The sequence below is a fragment of the Mus caroli genome, chromosome 9 (assembly GCF_900094665.2).
Source record: "Mus caroli chromosome 9, CAROLI_EIJ_v1.1, whole genome shotgun sequence".
NCBI classification, from domain to species: Eukaryota; Metazoa; Chordata; class Mammalia; order Rodentia; family Muridae; genus Mus; species Mus caroli.
Genome location: NC_034578.1, coordinates 105058382 through 105068690, shown reverse-complemented (window position 1 = coordinate 105068690; position 10309 = coordinate 105058382). Strand labels below are relative to the sequence as shown.

General features: G+C 42.6%; 1 protein-coding gene across 1 annotated transcript in view; it reads left to right on the top strand.

The window, feature by feature from the left end:
* The window catches only part of LOC110302442 (F-box/WD repeat-containing protein 15-like), a 22436-nt gene extending 14776 nt beyond the window's left edge, over window positions 1-7660 (top strand). The window contains exons 6-10 of the mRNA XM_021173248.1: window positions 683-841; window positions 1694-1904; window positions 3307-3485; window positions 3781-3905; window positions 7555-7660. Coding sequence (XP_021028907.1) covers window positions 683-841; window positions 1694-1904; window positions 3307-3485; window positions 3781-3905; window positions 7555-7660 — 780 coding nt within the window. The remainder of the gene's footprint in view (window positions 1-682; window positions 842-1693; window positions 1905-3306; window positions 3486-3780; window positions 3906-7554) is intronic.
* Window positions 7661-10309: the final 2649 nt, after the last annotated feature.

Sequence of the window (10309 nt, the reverse complement as noted above, 5' to 3'; positions counted from 1 at the left end):
AAGAGTGTAAGGGGAGTAAAAGGAGTAAGAGAGTGAGGTGGGGCCAAGCAGCCCCTCTTATGGTATGCTGTTATCTTTACTGTTGCTAGGTAACTAGGAAGGAGTCTAGCCTGAAGGTCAGAAGCTTGGGACATTACCTATGTGACTACTAACCATGCTTCTCTTGTGGGAGCTGAGGGGTCGGTAACTTCAACAGGAGCCAGAGTTCCAGGAGCATGAGAGAACTCCTTCCATCCTATGTAGGTGAATTATTACCATTGGGTCCTGGGGTTCAACATCTAGCCTTAGCTAGATGGAAACCTAGATGGACTTCTCAGCTAGCCTGGAAACCAGGCTGTCTGTGCATTGCCCAATGCTCTACAACACAACACAAACACACACAGACCACACAAACACACTTTCTCACCCTCTGTCTCTCTGTCTCTCTCTGTCTCATTCTGTCTCTCTCTGTGTCTCTTCTCTCTCTCTGCCTCTTCCCATAGTTACTTACTGAGTCATACCCCCAGGTCTAGAGAATCTTATTCCATGGGATCAGTGTAGACACTCTGTGAGGCAGGCTGGTCACAGCTTTCGGTCTTGTTACAGGACATGAAGACACAGTGGTGTATCTCAGAGCAGATAAAACTGCTTCCTCCATGCTTAACCTTTCCCCACTGACCAGGTGCCACTGCTCTGATTTCAGGCAGGCGATACCTTGGGTAACCTGTACATCTTTAGAATCCCAGATTTACACCTCATTTCTGCAGTCAATGTACTGCCATGTGATATTGATGAAATCTACTGCTCTCCTCAGAAGAAATGGGTCTTACTGAGTAAGAAACAGTCATATATTTTGCCAAAGGTAGGTCTGTTCTAGCAACTCCAGGGTGAAGATGGGAAACAGTGGGAAGGTTGAGCCTTCAGGGATATCCGGGCATACCACCCGCCCCTCCTAAGCCCTATCATAAGAAAAGTCATCTGACAGTCAGAAAATAATAATAATGTGCTTGGGAGTAGTAACCTGACAAGTCACAATGGCAAATGTCTATTACTGAAGTGTCCTTGAAATGTGGCTCAGCCAAAGGATGAGGTGAAATAACAGTTCCCAGACACCTTCGCTGGCCCTGAACGCAAAGCAAATTTAGATCACTGGCTGGCATGCATTTCAGATAAGTGCTACCATACCCAATGCTTTTTATACTGCCTTCTCTCTTAACTGCCAGCTCTCTGGTGCCTGGTTCCCAGGTACTGTGAGAGCGATGGTCTGCTCAGAGGCCAGGTACTCCTCAGGGCCCAAGCATATTTATTTGGTTTTATACATTGACATACTTTCAAAGCAGTCTAGGTTACAATATAACAGTCTCAATTCCTCATTTAAAGAAAATGTCCAGAAGAGCCCTGGATTGGTCCTCTGCACAGGGAAAATGTACTTAACCAAGCTCTGATGGATGTGTCCATTGCAGTAGGATGACCGATGTGCCTTTTGACCTGAGTCAGGGACTCCATCCTGTCTCTGATATGTGATGGGAGGGGCAGGAAGAGGGTGAGTTATTCGGACCTTGAGTGGGAACAATGACTGCTCCACCCTGTCCTGGGTGAAGAACAGATGCGGCCATTCTGGGGTTTCTTTCAAAAGCCCCTCATGTGGACTGTGCATGTGCCAGGCTGCAGAGATTTACTCTTCATTGATTCCCCTGGGCAATACTCTCTGCAGGTGTTTTACATGAGCAGCCTACTGAGGAGATCAGAATTCTCTGCCCCTGTGTCTACCCTTCTGGAATTTTCCTTATGCCAAGAAGCCTTCTGGACCCCAAGAAGGGAAGACAGGATAACCCTGATGTCCAGAAGTGATATCTCCAAAATCACAAAGTTTAAAACATATGATTTGAAGCTGGAAGAGTTTGGGAACAAAATTATTGTTAAAGGTAAACCATAGAAAGTTCTCAAGCCAGACATGATGGCACACACCCCAAATCAGGAGACTGAGTCAGGAAAACTGAGTCCTAGAGGCTGCTGTCTCACAAACGCAAAGATGGAGCTGTGAAGATGGTTTAGCATGTGCACATGCAAACATACACTCACACAGACATGTACACNNACACACACACACACACACACACACTGATAAATTTATAAAAGGCCAAGCATGGTAGTGCACACCTTTAATTCCAGCATTCAGTGGAGACACAGGCAGATCTCTCTGGGTTCCAGGCCAGCCTGAAATATTTAGTGAGTACTCTGTTAGTTCATTATGCATAGTGAGATTTTGTTTCAAAAGAAAAAAACCCACATGACAAGCAATAAATAATTATAAGATGGAGTGGAAAAATGGCTTACACCAGTTGTTTTGTACCTATGGGTCATGACCTCTATGACAAACTTCTATTTTCAAAAATACTTAAATCACAGTTGATAACCGTAGCAATATTACTATTATGAAATAGCCATGAAAGTAACTTTATGGTTGGGCAGGAACCCTCCCAATGCCACATGAGATCCATTTTACAGTTCAATAAGAAGCCTTAGAAATGTTGAGAAGGACTGGCTTAGAAGATAGAGGCACTTACCTACCAAGCCAGACAACCTAGTTCAATTCCTGGGGTACCACATGATGGAGAGCAGATCAAAATCCTTCAAATTGTCCCCTGATCCCTACATGTGTGCTTCTGGCATGAATACCTACACAAACATAATAATGTAAAACAATTTTCAAGAGAAATTACAATTTCTCTGTGTCTCCCCTAAGTGTTAAGCTATAAATGCTTGTCATTGTTTTGTATTTTCAGTATTTGAAGACAGGGTCTCTCTATGTAGCCATGGCTAACCTGGAACTTGTTCTGTAGATCAGGCCGGACTTGACTTGAACTTGGAGATCCACGGGACTGTGCTGGATTGTGGATCACCGTATGATGATGCTCCACATGATGATTTTGTAAAGGGAGCAGGAGGCTCCTTGCCCAGATGTGAACTTGTGCCTGCTTGATGGTCACCATTCTAGCAAACTATGGATTTCTCAGGCAGACATGTTTCCATTTCTGTCATGGGCTAGGGACTGGGTTCTACTGTCCTTTCCCAGTACAGTTGTCTTTCCAAAGTTTGAGCTACTGACTGTCCACATTGTCCCTGTGTCATAGCCTGCCTTTCTGTGGCCATGGTCATGGACTTGTCTGGACATGGACTTGTCAGACCAATGGACTGTATTCATTGTCTCTTTCAGACTAGCATGCCATGGAAGGAGGGATATGCTTTTCAGTAAGCACTAAGGGTTTTTCTCCTACTTAAATGAATGAAAAAATTGCCTCTGTATTTTCTGTTTGTTTGGAGCAGGAAATTCGATAGCAGGCTTTTTGTTGCCATATTACAAGGAAACCCCGAACTGGTTTGGAGTCAGTGATAAGGACACGATTGTTTGTTCAACTGAATTCTCTCTCTTGCTCTTTACCAATAACGGTCACCGTCTGCAGACATTTCAGTACTTCCCAGAAATGATCATGAGACTCTGTGTGGTATGTTTGGAATTTTTCCTCTCCAGTGGGGTTTTAAAAAAAAACTACATTTACATTTTTTTTAAACTTCATACTATTGGGATGTGCACTTATGCATTTGTCTATGTGTGAGCACTTGCAGAGTTCACAGGCCGACTTCCTGGTGTTAGTCTTTTTCTTTTTCTCTTTACATGGGCTCAGAGCAACAGACTTGCTCAGCAAGTGCCTTTACCTGATGAGCCACCTCCCAGGCCCTCTCCCTGTCTTTTAATGTGACATTGACTCCAGTCTACTTACATTTGGGTGTTCTTTGAAGGATCCCGTTCATGTCATCATCACCTGTAATGATGGCTCTATGGATGTGTACGCATGGGAGGAGAGAAGCCTGCTGCTCAGGAAGTGTTATCGACTGCAAAACAGGAGACATTTGCCACCATACAGGTAATCTCTGCTTCTTGACTTAAACTGGACGTTAATTTTAAAACATTTCTGGAGCTGGAGAGTTGGCTCAGCAGTTAAGAGCACTGGCTGCTCTTCCAGAGGACTTGGGTTCCATCCCCAGCATCCACATGGCAGCTCACACCTGTCTGTAACTCCAATTCCAGGGCATCTGACTGACACCTTCACATCAATGCAGTGAAAGTAAAGTTTGAAATGTAAATAAAGAAAATATCTAATTGAAAATTTAAAAAAGAAAGTAAAGTTAAACATGTTAAATACTTCTGTGTAAAACTGAATTTTTAAAAAAGAAATGAACTTTCTATAAAATATATGACTAAATTTATGATCTCCAGCGTCACACAGAACAGACATTGTGCTGTAAATGTCTAATATTTAAGGAGTAGAGTCAGGAGGAACCAGGAGTTCAAGGTCACCTTCTGCTATTTACGAAGTTTATTGGCCAGATTGCAAAATCATCATAAACAAACAAAAATAGTGAATGGCTAAGCATAACACAGACCTGTAATCCCAGCACTCGGGAAGTAGAGTCATGTGGCCATCTTGTCAGTCTGAGGCCAGCCTGGTCTACATAGTGAGTCCCAGGACAGCCAGGGCTATAGAGCAAGGTTCTGTATTAGGAAAAAAGGAAGGGAGGGAAAAGAAAGAATTGCTAGTTCTTGGGCTCTCGGCACAAACAGTTATGTCAACAGTCTCAGGCCCACAGTAGAAGTGGGGGGACTGCTTCCTCATATCTTGTCTTTAATGTCAGGATGGGTTCTCCTGAGACTAGCCCCATCTTGGGTTCCTTCATCAGTGAGCTGTCATCATCTCCATTGGGCTAATTTTCCTTTGGCTTTTACTTGCCTTCATCCAAGTTATTTTCGGTGATCATGGTGTGGTGGTACAGGCCCCAAACCTTGCATCCAGGATGCTGAAGCCAATGTTGATTGCCTGTTAGCAAGACACCCTGACCCCATCTCCAAACAAAACAAAACAAAACAAAACAAAACAAAACAAAACAAAACAAAACAAAACACAAAAGAAGAGAAAAAAAATGAGTCTCCGCTCTTGCAGGATTGCTCTGTGTATCATATGCAGTCTTGGGAACAGACTGGCTATGAACTCTACCTTGAGATCCACCTGTCTCTCCCCTCAGAGTGCTGGGACTAAAGTTGTTTGCCCAGGATCCCTTTTTAACAAGGGTCAACAGCACATGAAAAGCTACCAATATAATTTAAATTACATGCATGACTTAAAGATAGTTCTCCCTCCGAACATAGTGGCTCACAGCTATAATTCCAGCCTGCTGGAAACTAAGCAGAATTACCTCAAGTTTGGGGCTAGCCCATGCTACATTCAAATTTAATGCTTATCTGGGCTACACAACTGAAAACTTACTTCAATTTTTCTTACACTCTGTGAGGTTTCTCTTAGTTCTCTTGATTGGTGGTGGTTGTTTGGTACATTTTGGTGTGTTGTTTGGTTGTTTCCTCCACTGGGCTGTGGAGACTTTGTAGTTTGATTCAGTCCCATTTGTCAGTTCTTGCTTTGGTGGCTGGTACTTGGGAGTTCCTGGTCAAGAACTCCTGCTTAGACCCAAGTCATGGGGCTTTTTCTACAGATTCTCTTAGTGATTTTCTAGTCTCAGATCTAGTCTTTCCTTCAATGTGTTACAAGTTGATTATTGAATTATTGAGTAGTGGGAGGTATAAGACTATGGTGGTCTTTGAATCTTCCTGACAGTATTTATTGGAGAGCCTATTACTTGTCCTTAAAAAAAAATGAAGAAATGATAAAAGTGCAGTTCTTCTCCTGGGATCTGATGTAGATGTTTGATGAAACGATCATTCATCAGCTTTTGATCACATCAGCTTGTTGTGATATATTTTAAATTCTGATACTGAGATAGCTTCAGTTTTGTTGTTTTGCTCAAAAAGGTTATGGCTATATAAAGTGTGTGTGTGTGTGTTTGAGCATGTGCATATATGTTGTTGTTTTGAGACATCTTGTATACCCCCAGACTGGACTGAAACTTGCTATACAGTTAAGGTTAGCCTAAACTGTATAGGGTAGCCATCTGATCATTCTATAGATGATCAGGTGGAATTTCCGTCTGCTTTCACGTTTCTTGTTTAATTATTAGAAACTTGTTTTTGGTGAATCTAGTGTAAATGGTTGGAACTTAATGTGTTTGGGCTTGAACTGCTTTTGACTCATTGTACAATTACCAATTTGGGGAGATATTTTGTCATTCTAGTCCTCGGGGAGTGAATCTAGGGTCTTCCATATGTAAAGGATGAACTCTGATAATGAACTTTACATCAAAATTTCAGGGAGTTTTGCTGTGTCCACTGCATGCCAGGTGGAGGGAGATAGGGAGATGCCATTTTTACCACCTCAGTGTAAAGCAGAATAAGAGCGTGGACGACAGGTTTTGGCTAGCATCTGTAAGGTCACAGTTAGGAGGATGTGTAATTTCCCAGGGCAGCCTGACAGTTATGAGCTCTGAGTGATCCAGTAGATGTTTCCCTCAGTAGTAAATAATGGAATGACTGACATGTGCCCCACCATCTCCACACTCCCTAGTGAATATGCATTGCTATATTCACTCCGAGTGGACCAAGTTTGGCTAAGCAAACAAACTTCAATTTTAAAATAAAATTTTTAAAGAAAATCTTTGGATTTTTTTCTGAGACAAGGTCTATGTAACCTAGACTAACCTCAAACTCCCTCACACTCTGCTAATTCCCTGGCCTCAGCTCCTAAGTTGACCTGATTTATTAGTCTGGAACATCACACCCTGCTGCTCTCTCTGTTCTTAAGCTAGGTAATGTACTGAACAACTGAGAATTGAGAAATGGGGCAGAGGTCTATTGCAGAAGGCTGGGATTGGAACTCACGCTATGCATGATAGTCGTCCTTAGCCAATGTGCACAGTTACTCAAAATTAACCTGAGATGGCTCAGCAGTTTAAGCAATGTCACCAAGCCTGACAAGTTCAGTCTCTGGAACCTATTGGTGAAAGGAGAGAACTGATTCCCACAAGTTATTGTCTACGAACTCCATGCATTGGAGCATATGCATGTACTACGGAACATACGTGCAGGTACACATAGGCAAACAAACCCATGTAGGCAGGTGAACAGGCACATACACATGTATATTTTCATATATGTACACACACCAGCAAGTGCACATAGGCAAGTACCCACTCAGGTACAAACAGGCACATACCTACACATACAGGCACACGCATTCTTGAGTACACACACACACACACACACACACATGAGTGTACACATACGCTTACATACATGACAACTAAGTATATTTTTATTTGTTTATTTTATGTATATGAGTACATTGCAGATGTCTTCAGACACACCAGAAGTGGGCATCAGATGGCATCACAGATGGTTGTGAGCCAATGTGTGGTTGCTGGGAATTGAACTCAGGACAATTGTGCAGTCAGCCATCTCTCTAGCTAGTGACAAATAAGTATTTAAAAGTTTTAAACAGACTCAGGACTGTGATGAAAAGACAGTTCTTTAACTATAGTTGATAAGAAGCACCCCCAATTGAGTACTGACACTAGTTGTTTTTTTTTTTTTTTTTTTTTTTTTTTTTTTTTTTTTTTTATCGTTGGCAGCTTCATTAACAAAACGCTATGTGATGATGTGAGCATAATTCAGTTGATGATAGATGGTCACGGCCCCTGGTTTCTGATGGCATATGCCTTGAATATCTGCTCTTGAAAACTTAGCAGGTTGTGTGTCCTCTTCCTCAATAATAATAAAGGCCTATTTGCAAGCCCAGGCTGGTGATTTCAGTGTTGCTAAGCAGTGAAGAGGCCAAATGTGATAGTGCACACCTTTCATCCTGACACTGGGGAGGCACAGGCGGGTGGGAGATCTGAGTTCTGATGGCAGCCTGGTCTACAGAGCTAGTTCCAGGCCAACCAGGGCTACATCATGAAAACTTATTTCTAAAATTGGCTGTGACATCTGTCATTTCATTGCTATAGAGTTGAACCAGATGAGCAGGCTATGTGGGCAGCTTATCACTGTAGAATTTATGTGTCAAATTAAAAAATAGGCTTTTTTTGAGACTATAAATTTCTCCTTTTCAATATTCAAGATACAATTTGCAAAACACATGAAATTCAAAAAGGAGGAAGACCAAAGTGTAGATACTTTGATCCTTCTTAGAAGGGGGAACAAAATACCCATGGAAGAAGTTACAGAGACAAAGTATGGAACAGAGACTGAAGGAATGACCATCCAGAGGCTGCCCCACCTGGAGATCCATACAACAACCAAACCCAGACACTATGGTGGATGCCAACAAGTGCTTGCTGACAGGAGCCTGATATAGCTGTCTGTGAAGAGGCTCTGCCAGTGCCTGACACATACAGAAATGGATGCACATAGCCATGCATTGGACAGAGCACAGGATCCCCAATGAAGGAGTTAGAGAAAGGACCCAAGGAGCTGAAGGGTTTGCAGCCCCATAGGAGGAACAACAATATGAACTAACCAGTACCCCCAGAGCTCCCTGGGACTAAACCAGCAACCAAAGAAAACACACTGTGGGACTCATGTCTCTAGCTGCATATGTGGCAGAGGATGGCCTAGTTGGTCATCAATGGAAGGAGAGGCCCTTGGTCCTGTGAAGGTTCTATGCCCCACTATAGGGGAAATGCCAGGACCAGGAAGTGGAAATGGGTGGGTTGGGGAGCAGGGGGATGGGGGAGGGTATAAGGGATTTTAGAGAGGAAAACTAGGAAAGGGGTTAACATTTGAAATGTAAATAAAGAAAATAGCTTATAAAAAAACCTTCCCCTTCCCCCTTCAACCTTTAAACCTTCACATATACTTCTCACTGTTCTCTTTTGAATTTTTGACTTTTTTTCTCTCAAACCACTTTTTATGTCAAGGGCATATGGGCTGGGGAGATGGCTTAGTAGTGAAGACAACTGGCTGCTCCTCCAGAGGGTCTGGATTCAATTGCTGGCACACTGACAGCAGCTAACAATTGTTTGTAATCCATTCCAGAGGATATGTTACCCTTCACAGAGATATACATATAGGCAAAACAGGAACACATATAAAAATCTTTTTTAAAAAAGAAAAAAAAGAAAGAAAAGAAGCAAAGAAAAAAATAATTGTTAATAGACGTGGTGGCAGAGTACACTTTTAATCCCACCTCTTGGGAGACAGAGTCAGCCAGAACTGAATACAAGCCAGCCTGGTTTTCAGAGGGCGTTCCAACAGTCAGGGCTATGTACACAGAAAGTTTTTACTTCCTAGCCTCTAGACTGTGAGAAATGTATTTCTGTTGTCCATAAACTACAGAGTCTGTCGCAGCAGACAGTCAGTAGGTTATAGCCATTTTATTATGATAGTTCCAGTGACAGGCACAGCACATGTGTTTAATGGTCATATATGTACACACAGAAACCCTGTCTTGAAAAACTGTAACATAGAAAATTAAAGTTAATTGAGCTTATGGTTTAAAAGGATTAGAGTCAATAGGGTGGAGCAAAGACATAGAGGCAGGAACAGTGAAGAGTGTACATCTTGACCTGCACATAGGAAACAAAGAGACACCATGGGAATGACAAGTCTTTTTAAACCTCAAAACCTGTCCACAGTGACACAACCACTCCAGCAGAGCCACACCTCCTAATCGTTCCAACATAGTTCCACTAACTAGTGGCCAAGTTCATGGGAGCCATACTCATTCAGCTTACCACACATGTGTACACATGCAAATCACACAGAATCATGCAAACAAAGAAACCCCATAGCTAAGCCACTTGAGAGGCAAAAGCAAAGGAATCCTCAACTATATGGTGAGTTCAAGGCTAACCTGGGTTACATGACACCACCTCTCAGAAGAAATAAAACCAAAGGACTAGGGACAAGGTTTGCCAGTGAAGACTAGAGCTTCTCTTTCAGAGGACCCAGGTTCAATTCCCAGCACCCATAGGGCAGTTCACAACTGACAATACAGTTCCAGCGATCCAACACCCTCCTCTGGCCTCTGAGGTAACTACATGCTTCTGGTACACATTCAGGCAAAACAAACCAACACACACACACACACACACACACACACACACACACACACACACACACACGTAAAACAAGCTCCCTGACTGTCTAGGTAAGGGAAGTGTATCCCTGGAGACTCAGCACTTAGGAGGCTGAGCCTGATCACAGGGAGATCAAGGTAGCTTAGACTGTGTGACAAAACCCTTTCTCAAGTAAGTAAACGAGGCTATATGGCTAAACAGAAGAGAATTTTCTGCATTGGGGAATGAAAATATTACCAACTGAAAAAAGCAGGCAAAACAGAGACAATTTCTTCATAGAATTTTAAGGAATTTCATAATGAAATTC